A 25674-nucleotide genomic window follows, 5' to 3' on the forward strand; every position below is an offset into this window, starting at 1 on the left:
TGAATATTTCCATCCCGGTTCGGGGGAGACTCCGAGCTGCGGGGCAGTATATTTCACTCGACACGTAATGCGGGAATATTTAAAATTGGAGGGTGCTAACATTTCGAAAGCGTTACTTTCGATTTACTGTGGTATTACTGAACTTCCTGAACTCCTGGTATTCCTGATTTCACGATCTCGATTCTTGGTAGGTGACTGGCAAAATCGTATTGAAATTGTAGACAATCGTGATTGGAAAGTGTTATTGAATTTTAAAGCAATTTTTATATCGATTACGGACAAAAATTGATCGATGCATCCAGAAGAATTGAATTTTGTTTTCTATTTGGGAAAAGTTTGCATTCAAGAAGAAGTTGATGATACTCATCGCGGCTGGAAAGACACGCATTGTTCCAGCATTGTAACCTTTATATTGATTACGAAAAAAAACATACAGGTCCTCAATCATAGATTGAACGACAGTGGTTGAAAACCGACTTACTAAAATACAGGAAAGGCAAAACTAATTTATTATTAACCCTAAACTGATCTTATAGCTCAGCGAATAGTGTAATCGAACGCAAAATGTATCCATACTCGCTCACTTCTGTCTGATTACATTTAAAAGTGGAAAAACAAAACCACGATGGTTTTCAACCATAAAATAATCACTGCATCCAGAAGAATTGAATTTTGTTTTCAATTTGGGAAAACTTTACATTTGAGAAGAAGTTAATGATACTCATCGCGTTTAGAAAGACACGCATTGTTCCAGCATTGTAACCTTTATATTGATTACGGAAAAAAAAAATGATCAATGCATTCAGAAGAATTGAATTTTGTTTTCTATTTGGGAAAAGTTTGCATTTAAGAAGAAGTTAATGATACTCATCGCACCTCGAAGAACACGAATTGTTCCACCGTTCCACCGACTCAATTATACCAACTCGTTCCATTCTTCAAACACTTAACGATTCGAGGTATTATAACTTCCCCAGGCCCTGTTTTGGCGTGCCTCTTCATTTTAATACACCGGAGGCCTTAAAAAGTCTCGCCAGAGAAGAACAAAGCGTCCCTGGGCGTCAACCCCCTCCGGTTCGACCCCTCTCGAGCCGACTTAATTCACAGGAATGGAAGGACGAAACGGCCACGGAAAGCGTCGCACGTAGACGTAATTTCATTTATCTAAATTGACGAAACTACGGTCTCTTTCGTGGCTTGAAGAAAATCGAGCGTTAACCGGTCGATACGAGCGCCTCGTCCGCGGCCCGCCACCTTTAAAGTGGTTCTAACCATTTTTTCTGATTTACGCGAACGCGCGCCCGTCGAGATTTATGGGACACCGTCGCGTAAAACCGTAACGGGATTCGAATACGGAAAAGAAAGGAGACATAACTTCTCGGGGAAGGCGAACAATTACTTTGTTACGCGAGTCGCTGGGAATAAAACGAAACATGCGCGGGGCAAGTTTCCGCGAACGAGCAGACGTTCCGCGAGATAACAAATGCAACTACGGTCTGGAATGTCGCAGGAAAGACCCGTCCTGGAAGCATGTTTACTTCTCTGTTACGGGGAAACCTCGAGAGCTGCGAGAAATCGTAGCTGGTAATAATCAACGAGTGGGTCCGCAATTTTTCTTAGATTGCTTAACTCTTTCAGACCTGAATCATTTTTTGTTTCGGTTTAATTTTTAGGGTTGACTTGAACTAAAGTTAGTATGGACAAAATATAAAAACAAAAATTCTGATAGTGTTGTTTTCTAGGAAAACTGGTCTTTCTTGTGTAGTAGTCTCGCTTTCCCAATAAAACAAAAGGTTAAAGGTCGATTCAGACTATACGACACGGACCGTCACGTTCCAGCAACGACACGTACCGGTCCCGACACGACAAAACATTAAAACACACGTTTTAATGGAACTATTCACACTATTCCCGTTGACGGAACGTTCAGGACGGTGTCTGTTAAGTGTGAATAGTTCCATTAACACATTAAACGCCACGTCACCCACATATGGGTGACGGAGCTTTTTACTAAAGAACTTCAACAAATAATTTAAAGGACTAACTATTGATGAAAGCAGGTCTGGATAGTATTCGTTATTTTTTATGAGAATTAAAAAATAAGTAATACGACAAATATTAGATTCTACAGTTTCTAATTGTCTCGAGACGAAATTTTAGTTCTGTGAAGACTTCCATGCGAATGAGTGTGGCAGTCAACGTGTTAAAACGCGTGTTTTAATGTTTTGTCGTATCGGTGACGGTACGTATCGTTGCCGGAACGTGACGGTCCGTGTCGTATAGTCTGAATCGACGTTAACGCGTATCATCGCTTCTTTTATCATCATTGAGCAACGATCGAAGTGACGACCAATGACCGCCCAATATTTATTCTCTTGTCCAATAATCGAGAAGTCGAATGTCTCCTAGATTCTATATAACTAAATCATTTTTCCCTCGACGTACCGAATTTTTATTCCAACAAATATCTTTCTCCCGATCTCTAAAAGTATCTCTAACTGCAAAGCGTAACGCGATCGCCAACGCTATCGCATCGTTATCGATTCCGCAATTTTTCTTCGCATCTAAGAAACGACGCGACCATTTCTCTTCATCGCGTACACATTCGAAACGAATTCTATTCGAGCAATTTATTTCGCGAAGAATACGTTTCAAACAATGCCTCTAGCGGAAAGTAAGAAATATTGGCACTAACGACGGTTATATATAATATATATGTATATCCTCGCTTCGTTGAAGAAATAAAAAAGAAACGCTCAAGTCCCTGGGGGAGAGAAAGTAGTAACAGGGGCCACATCATTATGAATGAACGTCGAGTTACCGTAATTACAGAATTTTAATTGGACTCTCGCAACTGAAAAGTCATGAGAGGGACGGAAGGAACTACAGTTGCGAATCAATTTCATTAAAATATTCCCAATTACGTTCGAAACGTTACTGACATAACTTGCGTTCGCGCCCCAATGAAAAACCATATTCAACCGGTCGAATTTAATAACTTCTCTGTTAACGTTAACGTGCCAAAGAGCGACTGCGACAATATTTAAATGAAATTACGTCCGAGTGAGTCGAATCGAAGTTTATGGAGGCAAATTTTTCACTCCCGTTAATATATTTCACGATACTAGTATGTACACATTTATTTAATGAAAATTTGTTAGTGTTGGAGTCTTTTGTCCGTCATTTTTAAATATTAAAGAAAATTGTTTTACGGGAATTTTGGAAGGTAATTAATTTTACATGGAAAAGGTGAATAGGTGAATACAGTTTCTCTCGATATTCCACAATTTAAATGTCTACTGGAGGTCAAAGAATGAAAAAACTGTTTGCACCGATCTAAACTCTCTTACAATGATAATCCAGGTCCCCGTACTACATTCTACGTACCTAACCAATTTTTAGCAAGTCGATCACAACATACAAACTACCATACGCTACGAAACACGTTCTACCCGAATTCAAAGTGAAAAAGTACAAAATTACACAACGAAATCTGCCCAGAGAATTGTTGCTTTCCTCGTTAGAAACTTAATGTGGGTCCGATCGTCTGGCTAACTCGCTTGGATATTCGAGTCGCGGTTTCTCCGCGCGTTTCGAGTTCAAAAGGGTCGCCGAAGTTCTCGCGTGCTCCCCCTCGCGAAACTGGCGTATTAAGAACGGATAAGTAGGTGCTTCGGTATTCAACATCGAGAGGAGAAAGGATGCAATTAAGTACCTATGCCTATCATCCAGTGAAAGCCAGCCAGGCGAATGAAGATGCGGAGAGATCTGCTCACCCTTCGGGAGATTAATGCCCCTTTCAAACCGTGGCGAACCAGGTCGCTCAACTGGCGCATTGTGCAAGTTTCGTCGCAAGTGTTCGCGTCCGTACGATTGGTAATTGGTTCAGAATATGTTCCAACCACGGTCACTAGCCGAATAACCCTTTCTTGTACGTTCGTCCAATTTCGAAACCGATTGGCGACCCAGTTAAGAACAATATTAATATTTTATTAAGAACCTCAAATTTCAATAAAATATCCGAGGAAGAGGTAATGCTCGTCTAATTAAAATTTTCTTGCGATGGAACTTTATTTAACTTGTATAAGTTGAATAAAATGCTTCATCGTAATTCTCTCTGGTATGGAATGTATGTGAAATTAATTTAAAAAAATTAGTTTTAATGTTCCCTTTTAAGATACGTATACTTTTCCTTACCAAATTGATTTTGCATTCATCGCATGCTTAAAAGAATTAAAAATTGAAACTAAACGAGCCTCAAGCTAGACGAAACTTGTTAGATATTTTCAATAGAGGTTTTCGAATAAAATGGTGAAGAACGGGAACGATTCGGGGAATAGAGACGTAAACGGTCATCGAATTGTGCGTTTCAAACAATTTCACAGCAACCGAGTGTTTTGTAAAACTGGCATTCGATCTCGCGTGAACGGCACGGTTACATGTATGTATTTACGTCTTTAGCAACTTTTAAGGTATAATTACGTTCCCCGTCACCGTGCACGGTTATTATATTAATTACTCGCCGTTCGCAATTAGCGATTTCAAAGTTTGTAGTGATTAGAACGCGAAATCTGTTTGCGATTAATAATTACGCACGCTGACTGCCATTGATTGCTATTTATTCTGATCCCCGCACGAATTCATCGACTGCGCTGAGTCGTGATATTTCTCCGACGAGCGCAAACAACAATTTCGAAAAATTCTGTAACCGCAAATTGTGAATAATTTAAATAGAATATTTTAATAAATAAAATAAAATAAAATAACCAAGTTTTCTTGGTACTCCGGGAAATGCTGATACGTTAATCAAATATAAATTTTCACACCTAAATAGTCACAATAAAATTTACATGGAAAATGTTTGAAAAACCTTGGTTTATCGACGCGTTGCGTAATCAGAGCTCAGGATCAAAAAGTCCATTAAAATCGACGCGTGAAAATTAAATACTTCTGTATGGCAACGCACGAATATTATACTACATGCGATAATAACGTATACAAAGAAAAATCGTTAATAATAGCATAATAAATGTGCGCGTCGAACAATCGAATCCATCTGGTACCATCAAAATCTTCCATTTGCACATTTGCATTTAATGATAGTCTCGAGAGACAATGGTCGATGGATGCGACTCTCGAAGACGCCGCGTCATTAATTTAATTTCTTTGCTTGAGTGGAATGTAAGTTCTTTTTGTATTGGAATTATTTTTGCCAAGGCTTTTGAGACTGACAAATTGTTCATATAAATTTATGTAGTTACGATTTAATATATCACCTTCGGAAAGATTTTCATTACCTTTCAATAAAAGAAGTAAATTGTTAAGAAGTAAATGTTTTTAAACTATAGAGCATTATAGAGCATTTTTTGTTCGATTTAATATATCACCTTCGGAAAGATTTTCATTACCTTTCAATAAAAGAAGTAAATTGTTAAAAAGTAAATGTTTTTAAATTATAGAGCATGGAGCTCAAATATTTTCCCAGGCGCATCGGACCCCATTGCCTTTTAATAATAACGTTTACTTTAGTCAAATTACTTTAGTAAAATTACTTTAGTAAAATTAAATTACTACGAAGACGCATTGTGCATTATCCAGCATCTTAACCTTGGATACTTTCACATGCAGAAGTTAGCTAATCCGTCGATACGACCATAAGGAACGACCGGTTCGCGGAACGAGCGTTAAACTTGTTTTTCAATGTCATTACAAATTGTATAACGAATCTCATCAAGAGAGAAGGAGGGAGAGAGAGAGAATAAGGAAAGTCTGCAATCCGGTGGTTCTTAAACTCCTAGATTCTGAATGTTTTTTCTTTAAGCTTCTCTTTAAGAATATTTCGCATTTTTTTTGCTTGAAACTTGGACTTAAAGCTCTTTGACATAATTAATCAAACGCCTATTTCGGCATTTTTAAGTATTCAACCCCTGAAGGGGTGAAAAGGGGTTGCAATTCCTTTCAGTTTCCTTTATAATTGATTTCCTGTTCTTTTATCATTATATTTAATTAGGAAATTTGTTAATCCAAAACATTGATTTATTAATTTAATTTCTTTGCTCGAGAGGAATTTAAATTCTTTTTCTATTGGAATTATTTTTGCCAAGACTTTCGAAAAATTATTCATTTAAATTATATATATGTATATATATATTTATATGCGTACATTTAATTACGTTTTACTATATCACCTTCAGAAAGAATTTCCATTACCTTTCAATAAAAATGTTATTACTTTAGTAAAATTAAATTAAATCACTAAAATTACTAATAATTTAATTAGGAAATTTGTTAGTCCAAAACATTGTGTATATTTTTAGCTAGTTTTTCTCTATTCTTCAAAATTATTACCATAATCATTTACGATAAATGACCTAGGTAGCTTTCTCTGACCTATTTCGTGACCTCGATAGGTTAAGACTCGCCGAGTTAATCGGACATCCTCTCAAAGTAGCATCTTCGTTCGTTGCAAAAAGTTCTTCGTGAAAGTACTGGATACTTTCCCTAACCAACGCGATTCGAGGTTAATATTCATGAGAATCGCACTTGAAATACACACGTAGCCTTCGAACTACAAGCACTAGACCTTCGAGCCTAGATAGTTCTTATCACGTTTGCTGTTATAATTTATTATTCTGATGTATGCTGCAATATTCAGAGAAACGCGAATGGTACACTTTTTGCGTACTAGGAGCATTTTAATAGTCTTCCGTGATATTGCTTCCAGCAACAGATGGCTGAATTTTATGGCACGTATGGTAATTCCAATCCCTTCGTAACTTGAAGAATAATTCTCACTCTCATTGAACATTGCGTTCGAAATATGGCGAGGAAACCGTAGTAAAGTCACGAGGAATACATCACGCGATGCATCATACTTGAAAGGACCGAGTAACATTATATTCCCACGGAATGTTTCAATTTTATCTTTTGTTCAGTCGACTAATAATTTATGTCAAGCGGTGAAGGCTACTTGGAAATTTCCAAAAATTTTTCTGTTAAATCTTCAAGCATATATCTTTCGAATAGAGAGACACTGATTATAAAATCTACAGTCAGTGTAAGAAGTATTCGTACAGCAAGCAATTTAAAATAAAATTAATAAGGAAAGAAATAAGAGATTAACGTTAAAAGTAATACACTATGTTGGAATGTTGGTTAATTATGTCTTCCTCTAAAATTTATTAAGAAAATAAATGTACGCATTTTCGTTTCGAATTGGTTCCTGTACGAATACTTATCGCTATACTGCGGATTTTTATGCATTTATAGAAAATGTAAGAAACTATAGAATGGACACAGTAGTCAATAATAAAAAAAATATTGAAAGTAAAGTTTATATTATAAATACTTGCAGAATAAAATAAATTCCTACTTAGGTTCAATGTTTTGTAGGTACACTAACAAACACTTTATTTTACAGTGCGACAACCGTGTTTTGCATAGGTTTGTCACTAATAAAGCTTCACTAACATTTTATTTTGCATAAAAATCCGCAGTCAATCACACCGACTGTATCAACCGATCACAGAAAAAAGAAATCCCCAAAAAGCATTAACCCCGTGAACTCGCACCGTTCCTAAATTTATTATTTATCTCTCGCCATATTTTTTGTTCGGTCCGCGACGGTTCCCAAAATAAATCTTCTTTTTTTTACGCAATATGACGGCGGAAAGTTTCATCGAAATCCGCAATTCGCGATTACGGCAATCGACGCGGAACTAGCCAATTTGGAATCGAACACGGCGCGCACACGAACGCCAGCGATTTTTTTCCCCGGCGGCGGGGGGCTTTGTGTAAACGCGCGTGGTTTGCGTGTTTTTACGGGATTGTAAATCGAAACGTCAATAACGCGAAATCCCCGTCTCGCAGACACGTTACGAGCAACGTCATTATTAATCGAGTTTACGCGGGATCGGGATACACGGTCTCGCAGGAATGCAACGATTCGCGTGACACGTATTTTCCCTATTCGCGTTTACCGGTTTGTTAGCGTGTAATGGCTCCGTCGGATTCGTGTCAAGGGTATGAAAAGCGCGTTCGACGACCGACGGCCATTTATTAACGAAACGTAAGCGCTTTGCTTCAATGCCCTCGTAACGAGCTGCCCCGAGTGCAACTAATTTCGAAGTGGTTGCGTATTTCCTATTAAAATAATCGAATACGTTGCGTTATTCGTCAATTACGCGGCTACGAAAGCAATACAGGGTGCTATGGTGTCTGGTTTAAAGACACATGTTACGAATGCATGCAGAAATATGGAAGAATAGAATCACGTGGTTCTAGATTCAATTATGCATGAAACGATTGTATACAACTTTTATATTGTATGTAAGAACTGTACACAAAAGGACTGTGTATGCTTTTCTCAGAACCAAATCTTGACGCCATTATAAATTAAAAAATCCATTGCTTTTATGCAATCTGAGCCTTCGTTATGGAAATATAGAGGGTCATTCATTAATTACGGCAAAGGATTTTTTGATTTCTAACTGTACGAAGATTTAATCCTAAAAAAAAGCGCTCACATATTAATTACCACTGCATAAACTTCCTGTGCCTAATAATTTCCTTCCATCGCCAGAAGAAAGTAGAGCATCGATCAAGATGCAGTCGAAATCGGACGAAAAATCAATGCAATATCTTCCGGAGAAAAGGAATGTCTTAATTAGTGTCCACTAATTACAGCGTTTGAAATCGAAAAAAATGAAAGGCTATGCTAGCGCTCATCAAAATTTGATTTGTGAATGTTAATAAAATATCGTAAATGTTAACGCGTAAATTTTGATATTCACCGTATAGCCTCTTTCTAAGTAGCTTAATTGAGAAAATGTTTTTCCAAGGCGAAGAAAAATCCCGGAAAGATCGTAATAAAGCTCGAGATAAAAACTTGAATTGCGATTCATGGCAAGGGATTTGAGAGAATGCTCGAGCAATTTTGTTCCACGGTTTTCACCTTTAAAATAACTCGAGCAGATTAGACGGCATTCAAAGTCGGGTGAAAAATTAAGCATCCAAATTAGTCAAAGAGGTTTAGCTCACTCGTCGTTTCAAAGACAGGCCGGAAAAGGAAGTCTTGCCGTTTTTATTTCGATTTAAATGCGCGGTTTAGAGGATTAATTTAAATTTGAAATCGCTAATGCGGGTAGAAACTAAAAATCGAAAGGTAAGTATGTCTCTTCGCCGGGAGCTATCTAAATAAATAACGTTCGATCGGAATAATCGCTACGTTCGTTCGGATTAACCTGAAATTATACATATGACTAATAAATATTCAAGAAGGTTCTACGATGCGATGAATAATTTACGGGATTCGAATTGAAAATTTCATCCACGAGTAATTAACAAAACGGTGTATTACGCGATTTATCTACGATTACACAAAATCTGTCTTCAGGCTCACAGAAGGAAAAGAAAAGAATATTATACACTGGAATAAAAAAAGAAATTTCAGGTAATATATTACTCTTGTCGAAAAGATAACCGGACTGGTCATTACTCGATAACGAAAGCTAATATAATCGTAGTCGGCGCGTTTCGAAAAGTCTACGAAGAGAGTAACGTAAAATTGTTATCCATTGTTTTCGCGGCACACAAAAATAAAAAGGCAGTTCGTCGAAACACAATAACGTTCGCCGTTCGGAAAAAGCACGAGGGAACTATGGCGGGCGCAGTTTACGTGAAAACACGCGCTCGACCTCAAATAGTGCACTTACGAGCCGAGATCAAAGGGTTTTTTTTATCCCTGTCTGCGTTGAAATCTTGCGAATATCTTCCGCGAGCGAACAATTCGCGAAATAAAACGCAACGCGCGCTCGGACGACCAATTGTTTGCACGCTGATAAGAATAAACGTTCTCGCCTTTGCCAAGTTCATTTTCGATCCCTTAGGATTATCCAGCACGATAAACACCCGAGACACGAAATACCTTAACCAGAGAAAATTCAAACTCGACGATAATTGAAATTCGAGGGGGAGATTAAAACCTTACCATCGGCGTTCTGATCAACCTGTCACTCTTCCACCGGCACTGTATGAAAGGAGAATTTCATTTTTAGCGGCTCGTGGTACGAGCTACGTCGCACAGTGGGACGACGCTGTATAAATGTTGGACGTTGAAGCAAAAAATGAACATATAAATTTTACAATCTAAGAAGAAAAGCGTATTATACACTGGAATAAAAAAAAAAATTTCAAGTAATATATTACTATTGTCGAAAAGATAACTGGACTGGTCATTACTCGATAACGAAAGCTAATATAATCGTTTTTCGTTTTCACATTTTAATGAATCTTTAAACCTTTGACAATTATGTTTCTTAGTATTATTACGTTTTGCTTCACTATTTACATCACGACATCTGAAATTAGTTACGTTGATCTATTGATCTTTTCTTTAATTTACATTGTAATTCTTGTATTATATGACTTTACCAAAAGAATGTGTGCAATATCTAATGTTGAGGTTGTAATAACTCTGAAATAAACAGAAAGATGATTTAAATGTACAACAGAACTTTGTTACATTTGATTGTAGAGGTTATAAATGTTTGATTCAATTATAAAAATCGCCTAAATTCGTCCAGACGAAACTTTGCACCATTTTTTTTTTTTAGGAAGTATGTAGACTGTAACCGTTCACGTAGTTTTTGTTTTTAGTTGCTTCTTTATTAAAATTTAAGAAACATTTATAACATCTATAATCAAATGTAACAAAGTTCTGTTGTACATTTAAATCATCTTTCTGTTTATTTCAGAGTTATCACAACCTCAACATGTTGCACACATTCTTTCGGTAAAGTCATATAATACAAGAATTACAACCGAAATTAAAGAAAAGATAAATAGATCAACGTGACTAATTTCAGATGCCATGAGGTAAAGCAAAACGTAAAAGTACTGTGAAAAATAATTGTCAAAGGTTTAAAGATTCGTTAAAATGTATTTAAGTTTTAAAATTTGTATGTTTATTTTTTGCCCCAATGTCCAATATTTATACAGCGTCGGCCCACTGTGCGTCGATAAGAACACGTTTCGAATAACGTTCACTTGTCCTAAATTCCCTGAACGAAAACGTCCGAGGCGCGAAACTCGAGCGAAGCTACGAGCATTATCGGGAACCGAACTCTGTCCAACAGCTAACGAAACGAAACGAATGGACGCCGCGACGAGGATGGCCACTGTCCTTTATAACAACGAGAGTGACAATCTAATAACGCGACCCGGACGTGAAGGTAAACTGACAGGAGCCAGCAAGACGCGTTCGTGGAAAGTAAGAAAAGTGAACGCTCACGTGTCGGAAGCATCGTGACGGGAACGGCATTCGAGGGGCTCGGTGCGTCCTTGCGATCGGGTTCAGCCGCGCATATCACGTTTTTTATCACGAAACTCCGATCCTCCGAATGTTTCAATCAGAATAGCTTCACAGCTGGGGAAAAATCCTATCGACCACGCGCGTACCGATCGCTCACCTGGATCTCGCGAGACTACTCTCTCTCTCTCTCTCTCTCTCTCTCTGTCAATCTTTCTCACGGCGATTTATGCCTCGGCGGCCTTCGAGTACTTTCGGTTCCGTTCGCCAGGTAGCCGTCGCGGTTCGTAGAAAGGAGAAGTTTCACCGCGCCGATCTTTCTATGAATTATTCTTTATGAACTTCTAAATACAGTGACTCCCAGAAATATTCGGACACTAGTGTATGGTTAGCTTTGTGACTTAATATCGTAGTTATTAAAAAAGCAATTGTCTTCGTTACTTTTTCCAATAATAAGTCATTTATTAATGTTATTGAAGATGTATACGTTAATCCAAAAATTTACACGAATTACATGATAGCAATAAAGAAACGAAAGAATATCACATTTTCGGGTACGATAAAACACGGAGGAGACATTGTAACGGTGTGGGGATGCATTTCGACTTCCGGCGTTGGCAATTTAGTTTTTATCGATGGCATCATGGTTAAGAATGCTTATTTGAATCTTTTAAAAAGCAATTTTAAACAAAGTGCAGACAAAATGGGGATTGCTGAAGATTTTTAATTTTACCAGGATAATGATTCTAAACGTAAGTCCCGCATTGTTTAAGAATTTTTATTGTATAACTGCCCCAAAGTCCTTCATCCACCTCCACAACCACCAGACCTTAACCCTATAAAAAACTTATGGGTTAAGTTGAACCAACGGATTCGCAAGGCACCCATTCGTTCCAACGAAGAACTTAAAATTAGGCTTCACGAAGAATGAGCATCCATTTCGACAGAATATTTAAAAAAAATTATTTCTAACATGCCGAATCGATTGAGACATATTATAAAAGAAAAGGGATTTGCAACAAAATATTAATCTGGAACATACGTATAATGTTTAATTTTAATTAATAAATGTTATTCCTCATAGTGTCCGAATATTTTTGTGACTCGAAAATGCGTTATTCTTTCGTTTGTTTATTGTTATTATGTAAATTTATTTATTTAAATAATATTTATGTAATATATAAGTATTTATTGTACTGTATTGTACTGTACTGTATTGTATTTATTGTATTGTACTGTGCGTATTTATGTAAATTTTTGGATTAATGTATATATCTTTAATAATGTTAATAAATGGTTTATTATTGGAAAAAGTAACGATAGACGATTGCTAACCATACACTGGTGTCCGAATATTTCTGCCAGTCACTGTATGTATTATATAATAAACAGAGACGAATGTCCGCGTATCTTTATGCAAAATGATTTATTTTATTACTATACTGTGTGCATATTTCGCATAAAAATTCCCTATAAATGCGTAAAATTCCGCAGGCAAGTCGTGACCTTTACAAACGCGTCGTCCATCGCAATGTACTCAAATTTGAATAATATTTCCTACTCGAAAGTAATTAAATTCGTAAAATAATACGTGTTACATAACTCCTAGCGACTGGCAATTGCATTCGATGACGATTGAACACATCAGTAACAGGAAAATTATAGCTAATAATTTGGAGCAATATTTGTACCGCCAACTTTTCGTTTAGATTTATTTAGATTTCGTTTAGATATATTTTCACGCTAAAGTATCGATAAATATTGCTATGATTCTACAAATTCGCGCGTAGTAATTCAACCGAGATCATTTCATCAGAGATTAAGACATCAGTAAGAGAAAATTATAGCTAATAATTTGGAGCAATATTTGTACCGCCAACTTTTCGTTTAGATTTATTTAGATTTCGTTTAGATATATTTTCACGCCAAAGTATCGATAAATATTGCTATAATTCTACAAATTCGCGTGTAATCAACGAGCTGATCAATGATAAACAAGTATTTAAGATGGCAAAAACGACATTACTTTCCAGTCCACCTAATAATTATAAACGTAACTGCGTATCATTAACATTGGCGGAGAACTGTAGTTACTAAATACATGAAATTTTATAAATGTATCTTTCGTTTCACGTATTCCGTACAATGAATACTTTACGCATTGTCAGGTATCGATAACGTGTTATCAACGTGTTAACAGATATTTATGATACATCAATACGTTTAATCTGCAATTCAAATCGTAAACAGTCGCATCCGAAATTTCTTTTCGACCGTGTTCTCAAAACTTCCTTTTTTTAATTGATCGCGGCTTTTCGCGTGCACTAATACGTACGTCTCCACAAAGCATCGCGTAACAATGGAAACACTGAGCGAGGAGGTAAATGTCGACGAATGGCGTAATTAAAAATGTATAATGAAACATTAAATTCTGTGAAAATTGCGCTCTCTAAATAAGGTGCGCCGCGTTGGAAGTGGAATTTTAATTTTGAGCGCCAGTGAAGGAAATGCATGGAACCAAAACGGCGTAAAAGATGGCACAATTTCCTCTTTAAAGAAGGACGTTTGAGAAACGAAACGTGCTCGCGGTTACATAACGAAATTATCCGAGTACATGTCGTGCAGGTACTTCTGGTAAGTCGTCAGGTCCAATTTTACAGTCTTATCGCGATACAAGTGCCAACGGAAACAAAGTATTTAACGAACACAATGAATATTCTCGAGAGCTTAGTGTCCCATTGGCTGAAACGTTTTCTACCGGGAACGAGTGATTAAATTAAAGATAACAAAATTATTCGAGAGAGTATTTCGGTAACAGAGACGCGATCGCGAACAAGCCTTTACTAAATTACTTTTACTCGGAAAGTCGAGCAAATTTTTATGCAAACAGTAAACAGTACAAGATAAACGAAAACACAATTACAATTCCAAATAATAATGAAATCTCGTATTTAAACGACACGTGTTTATTGTTTGTTACTTGCAAATAAACTGATTTGAAATTTTAAACAGAGAATATTTCACCGTTGTGTTATTACAGAAGTATAGAATAAACAGTCCATTTATTTTATTTTTAAGATCGTTTCGCTTACCGTTCTAAAAAGAGACTCTTGTTTTTTTACTTTTTCAACCTCTCGGAGGGATACAAATATTTTTACGTAGAATCGCGTAGTTTCGACCGTGTCACTGAATATATCTCTAATCTAAAACCGTCGCATTTTTACTACCATCGACAGATTCGAATGTTATTCGAATATTTCTCGCGCAGCAATGCGTTTTTCGACGATAAACTCTGTCTACTCTTATCAGGTATTTATATTGACACGAACAGAATCAAGCAAACGAACCGACAACGTTAATAAGCTGACATTTTCGACGAGGTGGTGAGTAAATTTGGATCGACGTACTTCTACCGCGGATTTAAATAACCAAACCCGGGGTACCGCATTCAGCATTTTTTTGCGCCCCGGAATCTTTTTGCATCGTGATTAATATACGCGGACTGCGTGGATATTCCACCATTCTTCGCGTATTTACGTTCCTTCCATTTACTCTCGCAATGCAGGCTATTGTGCACCAGATGGAATAATGGAAAAGACACAAGATTCCCACTGTTTCGTTATACTTATGCGGGCGTTGTTAGTCGGTTTTGTATCCTTCATTTTTAAATACACACAGATTACGTGCCGAGGCACTTTGGTAGGTTGCATAACAGCTGGTGGACATTGTATTAGGTGAGGCAAATCCATCTGGGTGTACAGGGTATCTCAGAATTAGTGTAAGAAGCGGAAATGGTGCTTAGTTTTTGAATTATTAACGAAAATCTAGTCAATTCTGTGATTGGTCGATGATTTTCGTTAATAATTCAAAAACGAAGCACCATCCAACATTTCTGCAAAGGAAATTGTGCTTCAGAATCGTCTCGGCTCCCATTTTCGGTTCTTACAGTAATTCTGGGACTCCCTGTAGAAGTAAATTAATGATTTAAATAAGTATCGCTTAGAAATTGATGTTATATTTTTCACTCATCGTCTAGCTATCGTGAAAGACATTCAATTCGCATCGAGTAGTCGTTCACCCAATTTCATATGCTTCGAAGTATGGAAAATCAAATGCATATCAATTTCCAAGCATCGATTCGCGAATTATCTATGTTGAAATGTTAATTACGCGGTCTACACGTTGTATTGACGCAAAGGGAGATTATTTTGAGTAAATAAACGTGTGTGTAGAAACTTTACTTGTACTTTTTTCTTTTTATAGCAAAAGGTGGTTTCTTTTTAGACAGTGTATATATTCGAATAAATCCTCATCTGTAAAATTTCTACCTTCTAATGCTTTCAGCTGAATTTCAAGAGGTCATGGCGTCAAAAATTGTAACCTAACCCCTGCTGAAATCGTTTTCTGCCGGCGCCTGCGCTTTTACCGCTATTTAGTATTATTTCCCTGCTCGCAAGGAATCGAACGTTTCCGTCAGGGGTCCTTGTTAACAGAATCCAATCGAACGGGGACCAAAGCGAGGAGAAAATGATTTTTTCCCCGTAGATGTAAATAACGCGGGGGTCGAGCGTGCACGCTGGTAATGGAACAGAATTGGATCGAGATGAAATGAAGCGACGCAAAAAGAATCGGCCGGAATATCTTTCCCGACCAAATATTTTTATGAGCCGACCTTAAGGCGCGTTCGCACTTAACGGAATCGCGTAAATCGAATCGAAACGACAACCTTTCAACGGCACGGCTTAAACGTTCCCCGACTTCGTAACTCGGAGCGAAATTTTTACAGCAAACACGAGCAACGAAATAGAACCTTATTAAAACGGGAAGCCGTTTCGAAAACGGCGAAATCGATTTAGTAAAGTTATTAATTCAGCGTTGCGTATTTCTCTGGCACCAGTCGCACGAATAAAATTAATTAGTAAAAAGTATGCTGTACAGTCCTTGAGCAATTATTAACGTAACGGTAAGAAACGAGTTAATTAATTTTCAATTAACGTTACGCGGGAATGTTTAAAAACGTATGTGATATTACACAGTTTAAGGAAATGTTAATTAAAGCACTGTTTATCATTCGTAGACATTTATAGGAAATTTGAACGTGCGAGAAACTACAAAATGCAAAAACAATATTGAAAAATATAAAAACTGTTGAAAGTAAAGTTCACGTTACAATATTTGCAGAATAAAATAAATTCTTATTTAGGTTCAATTTTTGTAGGCACGTTCGCGAAGATCTTATTTTGTATAAAGTTCCGCAGTCTAATTATTCGTAAACCAATTTCAGCAAATTTCACATCAGCGTTTCTTACAATTCGCGTGTGGGAGCATAATCGTCAGGGTTCATGAAACTGCTTATGTCGAATTTGCTTTCCATTCGTCTCGAACTACGACATTGCAAACGTTGCTGCAGGTTTGCCGCGCCGTTTCAATTTGATTCGTTTACACGCGAATCGTTCGATCAGAATCTTGTCGCTCCGATTCGAGCGGATTCAATGCAAACGAGTTTCTCCGTTCGGAGTCGACCCTATCCGAATACAAAAAAAAAAAAAAAAAAAAGAGTGCAGCGGAAACGAAATATTGAATTGGAAATTCTATCTAACCTCTTCCGAGGGGATCAAGAGTGGTGGAATTTTCGAATCTTGAATGGAATTGATACGAAATTTCTGTGCTTCGAGGCTTCGGGCAGATAATTATTGGACGTGGGGTTCTAAAGGACCAAGGAGAGAAGAAGTACTAAAAGGAAGAGCCAGAGCAAGGTTACGTACTTCGAACTGACACGGCTGAGGCAATATTTTAATATTTCTGTAACTTCTTACCGGTGCACTCTCGAAGGAATTGTTTCGAATGAAATTATTTAAAGCAATGAATGTTTCAGAAGCATATCACAATTTTAAAGTGGACGGACGAGGTCGTATTAAACGTGCATAGTTGCTTTTAACCCCTTGCTCTATGATTTACTGTATAGAAAAATTAATACAAGCTACTCTTGCAAAGACAAGCTACTTTTTCAAGAACACAAATGAAAAATCGAATACCACATGGATTGAATGATATATTAAATTAAACAATCACTAATGAGTGCTTTGGTGGTAGATATACAAGCGTCATGTGTGGTTGTAGAGGAAAGAGTTAAACTTGTATACAGTATGGACTGAATAAGTGTAAGGCAGGGTTGACTGGATAATGGAAGACTAACCGAGATATCGTTGAGACTATGTACTATTGTCTCACCGATACGTTTCTGCCTACTGCTTTTTTTCCTCGGACCTCTGTCTCTTTCACTCTCTGTGCTTCTCGATAATATACCAGGTGTACAAGTATGAAGTGCTGATTTGAGAAAACAGATGGCGCACCGACGCAGTGTGTACTATACAGATTTTAAATATAAACCATTTTGTTTTCTGAATATCAGAAAAGACAACATAATGTCATTTTTCTCCATGACAATGCTCCAGCACATATGGCAAAACCAGTTCGCGACACGTTGGAAGCACTGAATTAGGAAATATTCCCACATGCGGCTTACTCGCCAGACTTGGTTCCGTCAAACTATCACTTGTTTGCATCGATGGGTCATGCACTTGTTGAGCAGCGCTTTCGTTCATACGAAGATGTGAAGAAATGGCTCGGTGAATGGTTCGACGCAAAAGGAGAAGATTTTTACTGGCGAGGAATCCATAAATTGCCGAAAGATGGAAAAAATGTGTAACTAGTGATGGAGCATACTTTGAATAAACAACTTTTTATCATTCTTCCGAATTTAACATGTTTTTTTCGAAAAAAAATGCGCATTTCATACTTGTACACCTGGTATATCTGACTATCTAATATCTGAGTGGATAACCGCAATATCCCGATGTTTCTTGAACTTATCCAGTCCTTACTGAACTTTCTTTTAAAACACATAAGAGACTACAACCTGAAAGCAATATTTCCCCTGGAACTTGTAACCCGTGCATTAAATCGAAAATTGTCTAACAAACGTTGTTAAGGCTGAGAAGAGCTTAGAGAACATCTAATTTCCTCTTCCGATGCTCCGATAAGACGAAACACGCCGAGACACCTTTAAATCCTATTTCTCCGTCGTCCTCAAACAACGCGATGCCATTACCACGTACCGGGTCGCGCGGAATTTCGAAATTCTTCATAAACAGCCGGATCTCCCGTTTAATGGTAATCTGTTCTCGTTCCACCGGCTTCTCGGGCACGGGGTCGCTAATTACTTACAAGATTAATTCCCCGACCAGCTACCGCGGATATTAAAGGATTAAGTTGCTTTTTTACGTCATGTTACAGCCAGGAAACCATTTCTCGTCGACGGTCTTTTCGGGGCGAACGGGAAAGAAAGAAGCAACAACTTGGTGGGAATTTATCGCGTTCAAGCGTTGCAAACGACAATACGATTTCAGCGGCATGGCTTCAAGTTAAATTGGCCTCAACATATTTTGCTCCTACGGTGTTAGTTGGCTCTCGCCAGTTTCATTCAACCCCCGGTCCCTTTAGCCCCGATTTCTACCTCGTCACGATCGCATTCAACCCCATCCAACCCCGATCCCCGTCCCTTTTACCCTCTCGCCGCGGTTCCCAGTTAGCACGCCGTTTCGCTTTCAAGTTGGACGGAAAGTTGCCGCCTTTTTTATTACGTTCGAATTGCAGGATTGCTCTATGAGAAGTTAAACGAGGATTGGGGAGGCGAAGTGGCCCACAGGTTTTATGATCCATCGCGAGAGAGGGAAGGATTTTCCCTCGAAAAATGCTGAGACCGTCTGAATCTCTTAGGACCGATGTATATCTTGTTGCCACGTGCTAGTTCGAGACACCGTGGAAAAGAGAGTGCCGGGCTGAGTTAAATGACATAATTTCGGTGCGGTATTCTGTTGAAATCGAAGAGTGATACAGCTGACGCGAAATTGGGGGCAGTTTAAGTCATTGTTTTGCTATTAGTTCGTCCAGAAAGTTCGTGGCGATTTTTAAGAAAAATTTAAGGGCACATTTGAATTTTAATATTAGGTAGACTGGAAAGGAATGTCGTTTTTGCATTTTTAAACCCTTGTTTATCATTCAACAGCTCGTTGATATTAATATTCGTACTCTCTATGTCTATCGAAGAAGTTTGAGTAAATTTGACAGGATTATAACACCACGTAAGTTGGATAAGTATATTTAATTAACAAGAATATGAATACATATATATATATATTTTGTATAAATATGTTGGTGTATATATAAATATAAGCATATTCATATACATATTTATAGTGAAAAATTTATTTTGGTAATATCAAAACTATCATTTTATTTTGTGAGAAAGCAATCCATATGTGTTCAGTCCTCGCGACGTTCGTTTAGGTTAGTCCGCATCACGAGCTGTTACCATTAACATGTGCGTTACCATTAACGTCGCGAGGACTGAACACATATGGATTGCTTTCTCACAAAATTAAATGATAGTTTTGATATTACCAAAATAAATTTTTCACTATAAATATGTATATGAATATGCTTATATTTATATATACACCAACATATTTATACAATTATACAATTGGAAACATCAGACCTACCATTTCATTTAAACAAATTTCTTTAATAGACATACGAATATTTACGGGACTGACTGTGTATATTGGCTGTATATATTGACTAAATTAAATGATAGTTTTGATATTACCAAAATAAATTTTACACTATAAATATGTATATGAATAAGCTTATACATACACCAACATATTTATACAATTACACAATTGGAAACATCAAGCCTACCATTTAAATTAAACAAATTTCTTTAAGAGGCATAAAGTGTACGAATATTAACGGGACTGACTGTATATATTCTTTTGAATTTGAAGAATTTTTTCGTAATTTTTGCAAGGCCAAATTCAATCTGATATGTTGCTCTCTCGCTCTACCTTGTTCGTAGCTTTCGCCAAACCCGAAAATGCGTGCGGCCTCGCCAACTCTCCTCCAACAGACAATAGTAAAACGATGCCTCAACCCCGGTCTCCGTCACATTTCAATTCGAGCAAAATCGACCGCGAAAGGTGGTCGATTTCGCGTGGAAAGATCACGGCGCCTTTGTACCGCGATTTACTCAATTACCATTGTACTCGATTACCCGCGAAGCGCGCTATCGCGAAAGTCGAGCGCGTATCAGAATCCCATTTAAAGTCAGTCGATCGGCCCCGTGGCCCATTGTTATCCTGTAAAAAGAAATTCACGCAACGAACGGACGATTGAAAAATTGCCTTTTCCCCATCCTCTCGACTCGGGATTGGACGAGTAATAACATTAAACACTACAGTGATTACGGGTCGAGTCCGCTCGCAGCCGTCGCGCACAAAGAAAACGCGCGTCAAAGGACGGAATAAAGGATTCATTTCAAAAGGAAAAAGTCATCGAGAGTCGGGGCACAGCCGCGCCCAGTCAAGGGTGAACAAATAACAGGTATCGGCGATCGCGTGCAACTCTATTCCCCGTATCGCGAATTGGACGGGGCAAATTAGGTCGCCTGGGCACAAAGGTACGCGCAAATATATTTTTTCCATCGGTTTCCGATACGCGCGAACCGGCTTAAAGCTACGCCAACCGCCTTTTTACCATCCGTATGATTATCATTTTCCTTTTATGGTCTGGCTGCTACCTTTGTACCCTCCCCTCTTTTACCTCCGATTGCACGGAAATTGAAAGTGCTGGAGCAATTTGGCATCCGACGGTACCGGACGTCGCCCGCATCCACGATCGTTAATTGTTCTACGATTAAATTTGCTCGGGCGGATGCGAAAATTAGCGGCAAAGAATTGAGAAAATCGCGCTCGGAGAAAAGACGTTGCTCGGAAGTTAAACAACTCTGTACGAGACGATAGGGACGGGCGGAACGTGAAGTTCACAAATTTTGTATAAACACTGCCATAAGAAAATTGTAAGAAGAGACCGAACATGCCATCAAAACGCCGATAACTGTTTGAGGGACGCATACGTACGCATACATTAAACTCACCCGGAGACTGATCGCGTAGACTGAGTGCGTTTCGACTTTGGTGATTTTTTTCTCCGTATGTTTATTGTCCGTTACGTGCCGAATCCTTTGTTTTGAAAAATAATGCACATGGAGCCTATCTACAATTTAAATTTGAGTCCTGACACACCCCTGGATCCTTTGACATCTTACAAAATAATTGAGTGCAACTCACGAAAGAAACTTCTGGGACAACCTAATACATCTATAATAATACATCTTGGAGATTGTTCGCAATTTTCTGGAAGAATAGTACGATCACGCTCGATCCTTTTCGTTGCTAATAGAGGCCACTACCTATCGAACCTGCCATATCTATCGCTCAGACTAAAGCACTGGCAAGTTTCTTCGTGGACTGTCGCAACGGTGCAGAAGTCTATCGACTCCGTTTCTAAGCTCACCCTTTCAACCCCCGGCTCGCCTATCCTTACGAAACATTCCTGTTCACCCAAAGCGTGATGCACAGTCAAGTTCGTCCGCGCAACTTCAGCTGATTGCCCGAAGCCTAGCCGTTTGTGCTCCTTTGAATGAAGTTCCGTCATCAGAATCTTCATCTACTTGACCTGTGCCTTTGAAGCCGCGACTCAGCAATCCGCGTAAAACAATAGAAAGCAACGCTGGCGCGTGTATTCTTGTCTACTCGAGGCGGATCCGTAGCCGACGTCACGGGAATTGTTACGGTCAACTGCCCCGAACCTAATTGCTTGTCTGTTTCGAAGTTGCGAGAACAGCCGTTTCGTCCGTTCGACTTCCATCGCTATTTCCCCGTCGCCCTTCCCCGCGTTACTCCCGGGGAATTACAGTTGGACTCTCTAAGTCGAAAGCCTCTGTAAGTCGAAGCTTTATTCGTTTCCCTTCGCAAAGCCTCGATAACTCGCAAAGTAAACAGAAGTTAACGTCAGGGCTGCGCATACAATTACTCGAACCTCTTCGCCTTCGATTTATATTCATCGTATGCCATGTTTGTGTGTCTTTTGCAGCTAAGTGCTTTTCGATATCGCCGCGAGGACACTTTTGCTGAACGAGTAATGAGGTTTTAACCTGTACTTATGATTACGAGGACGGCGATAAATTTTAGTAACAATTTGAGCGGGTTAAACGGAGAATCCTATAGAATGGACGCCATGTTTGCTCTCTGCGGCTTTTTCGTTTATTTATAAGGGTGCGATGCGTTCAAAGAGGATGTAACACCTTCTGTGCTAGTCTTGCATTAAAATGTTTTGCGTAGACCTGTTTTCTCTGATCAATTTTAGCAGCAATTTGAGCAGATTAACCCTTAGCACTCGAGAAGTGACTCTCAGTCACCATTAGGTTTCAGCAAATCTACAATACCTAATGTTTCTTTAGGTTTAATTTCTTTGGAGCTCGATATGTCAATAAAATGATTGTCGGCGAGGTAAAGGTGGCCTTATTCTCAAATCTAGATAGAATTAGAATTCATGGGAATAGAATACTAAGAAACATCTCGAGTAGATACCAGAAAAAAAGGCCTCGAGTGCAAAGAGTTAAATTAAGAGGGTCCATCTACGTCAAAATACCCGTGAAAGAACAATCCAGGACAATCCAGGACAATTCCTCCAGTAAATACAATATAATATAATCTAATATACAGTAAATCCAATCGAATTGATTCCAGTTAGTCCCATCGACTCGAAATATTTTCCCTCCAATTCTGGCTCGGCGAGGTCCGACTTGGCCGGCGATTCTGCTTACAAAAGCTATCCGAGCGCATTATTATAATGGAAGAAAGGGTAATTCGATGGAATACACGGAATAACTTTGGAATTACTTTGTGGTCGGACAGAGATCACCGAAGATGGGGAACCCGGTAGCTGGGAGGTGTGCGGAAGGAATAGGGGACGTTGGCGAGAAGAAAATAGCAGGAACGTCATTCGTTTGGCTTCGTTATTGTAGTTGGAGCTGGTCCCAGTGTACGTAGACGCGTTGTAAACGTGTACGTGCACGCGCGTAACCTACGAATTCCTTCCGGAGTCGTGGTCGTTCCACTAAATACGCGAGATCCAATTTGGACGAACCCCAAAATTCGAAGAAATAGTGCCGCGTGCATGTATGTACACGTACACGTATATACAGACGTTGTACCGAGCCTTTACGTAAGACATTCAGGACCGTAGCGTTCAATTTCGAACCGGGACTTCCAGAAGTATTATTGGCACCACTGACTCCCTGCTTTCCTCGGGCTTTCACCCCCGATTCACGACTCGTTCTCTACGCGTGGATCCTCTTGGATCTTGGTCAAAGATTTAGATCAACTTCGACGTACCAGGGAAATTTATAATTCGAGATTTTAGAAATTCCAAGATTTTAGAAATTCGAAGATTTTAGAAATTCGAAGATTTTAGAAATTCGAAGATTTTAGAAATTCGAAGATTTTAAAAAATTCCGGAAGGAAAGAATGCAATGTGGATTTGGATGAGGGAAATTTTTAGAGAAACTACTCTTCTAGGTTTGGCGTATTCGTGGATTTTCAGCATTTGACTAAATTCCTTTTTTTTTTTCTTGTTATATATGGGTGAATTTATCGAAGCGATACTATTTTCATCTGAAAAGCTCTGCCTCGTGTGCATTTGCATACTTTGAGGGAAGGTCTCGAGCGTTCCGCCGCCCACCGCTCCACCTTCGAGTGAATTTCCACAGGGAAACAAATTATACCTCGCATGCTTCAATACGCTCCGCGTATTCATGTGATCCCGCTAAAATCTGAATTTTTCGAGCGCTACGGAGTCACGAGTGAAACAACCTGGAATAAGACTACTTTTGAAGCACTTTGAGGCACTTTGGTTTTGTTTACACTTACTTCATTATTTCAAACATCTAAATATGTCATTTTCCCTTTTTTTTTATCCATATCAATTTTAATATTCGCAGATTCCGAAGTGTATGTGAATAATTAAATGAAGTAAACGATAGTTCGATAGAGACTGTGAAATTATCAGCTTTTAATTCCTGTATGTGTAAGTTTACTCGTGAATATTGTGTTTTAGATCTGATTTATTTCTAATCGCATTGGTATTTTGTGGATTAGAATTACACGGCCAGACTGATGATACGTTTCGACGAGATTCTAAAGCAATTCGATACCAATGTATTTAACAGGAAGTATCGAAACCATCGAAATCGCAGATAATTGGTATCGGGTTCTAGTATTGATACTGTAGCAAATATAATAGTGATCGATATGAACGCTAAGGCCGAAAGTTCCATTCGAATCGTTCTACTATTCGGATATTCGATTACTCGAATACTCCTAAATTCAACATAATATCAAACGAGTGTCGATACTGCTGAAAGCACATCGAGAATAAAACAATTGGTCTTGCTATTCACGCAAATAAAAATTTTCTGCAAAATAATTATTATTCTAATAAATGTAGAATAATAATGGCTGGATTTCGGTTTAAATGTATCTCAAATTTCACTCCATTAAAAATTACATTAATATAAAAACACATTTGTAACTGCGACGTATCGAAGTATTCAATAAAGCTGGAATTACGTTGTAAATTACATTCAACACTTCTAATCGTCTCGTGTACAGAGCTTTCCCTTTAAAATTCGACATCATACCAAACGAGTGTCGATACTGCTGGGAGAATAATCTACATCGAGAATAAAAGAATTGGTGTTGCTAGTTACGGAAATAAAAATTTTCTTGAAATAATAAATGTAGAATAATAATTGCTGAATTTCGATTTAAATCTATCTTAAATTTCACTCCATTAAAAATTACATGAATAAAAATACATTTATAACTGCGAAGTATTCAATAAAGCTGGAATTACGTTGTAAATCACATGCAACACTTCTAATCGTCTCGTATACAGGGCTTTCCCTTTGAAAGCAAATATTCGAGATATTTCACTGATAGACAGTTCGGTAAATAGTCTCTCTCCCGCGTTCTCTCGTTCCCGGTAGCTCAACTACATCCGGATACATGGGTAAGCTTCAAGAGTCAGCGGTAGAACTACACAAGATGTTAAACTCAAGGAAGATGAAAGTACAAAGTCTGCTCGTGACGCGAGTTAACTTCAAACGCTCGATACGCCGAGATTTCGACTCGGCTGGTTGATGACAGCTTTGTTACCGGCTACGGCATTCATACCGCGTACAAAAACACCGTTACGTCGCCAAACGCGACCTTATTCCGGTTGACGTTCGTTAAATCGAAATTAAACGAAGTGTTTCACTAAAGATCATTAAAGACTATCTAACGATACCTTAGAATTCTTATATCGAGGAAAGGTTACTATTTCGTTAAAAAACAAATCCTTTTTATCAATGAATTTGTGACGTTTCCCTGGTGAAAATGAGTCTAGACACTACTACA

General features: G+C 38.2%; 1 protein-coding gene across 4 annotated transcripts in view; it reads right to left on the bottom strand.

Moving 5' to 3' along the window:
* LOC128893065 (venom dipeptidyl peptidase 4-like) overlaps window positions 1-25674 on the bottom strand; it is a 242056-nt gene that overhangs the window by 202066 nt on the left and 14316 nt on the right. The window contains exons 1-2 of one of the 4 annotated variants that reach the window (XM_054153813.1): window positions 11291-11393; window positions 9989-10027 (exon numbers count right to left, since the gene is read on the bottom strand). The exons of 2 other annotated variants lie outside the window; for them this stretch is intronic. In XM_054153813.1, coding sequence (XP_054009788.1) covers window positions 9989-10027; window positions 11291-11320 — 69 coding nt within the window. In that variant the 5' untranslated portion in view covers window positions 11321-11393. Of the gene's footprint in view, window positions 1-9988; window positions 10028-11046; window positions 11156-11290; window positions 11394-25674 lie in introns of those variants that run through there. One more of the 4 variants, XM_054153816.1, reaches the window with a different exon arrangement.

The sequence above is a fragment of the Hylaeus anthracinus genome, unplaced genomic scaffold (genome assembly GCF_026225885.1).
Source record: "Hylaeus anthracinus isolate JK02 unplaced genomic scaffold, UHH_iyHylAnth1.0_haploid 2, whole genome shotgun sequence".
Lineage (NCBI taxonomy): Eukaryota > Metazoa > Arthropoda > Insecta > Hymenoptera > Colletidae > Hylaeus > Hylaeus anthracinus.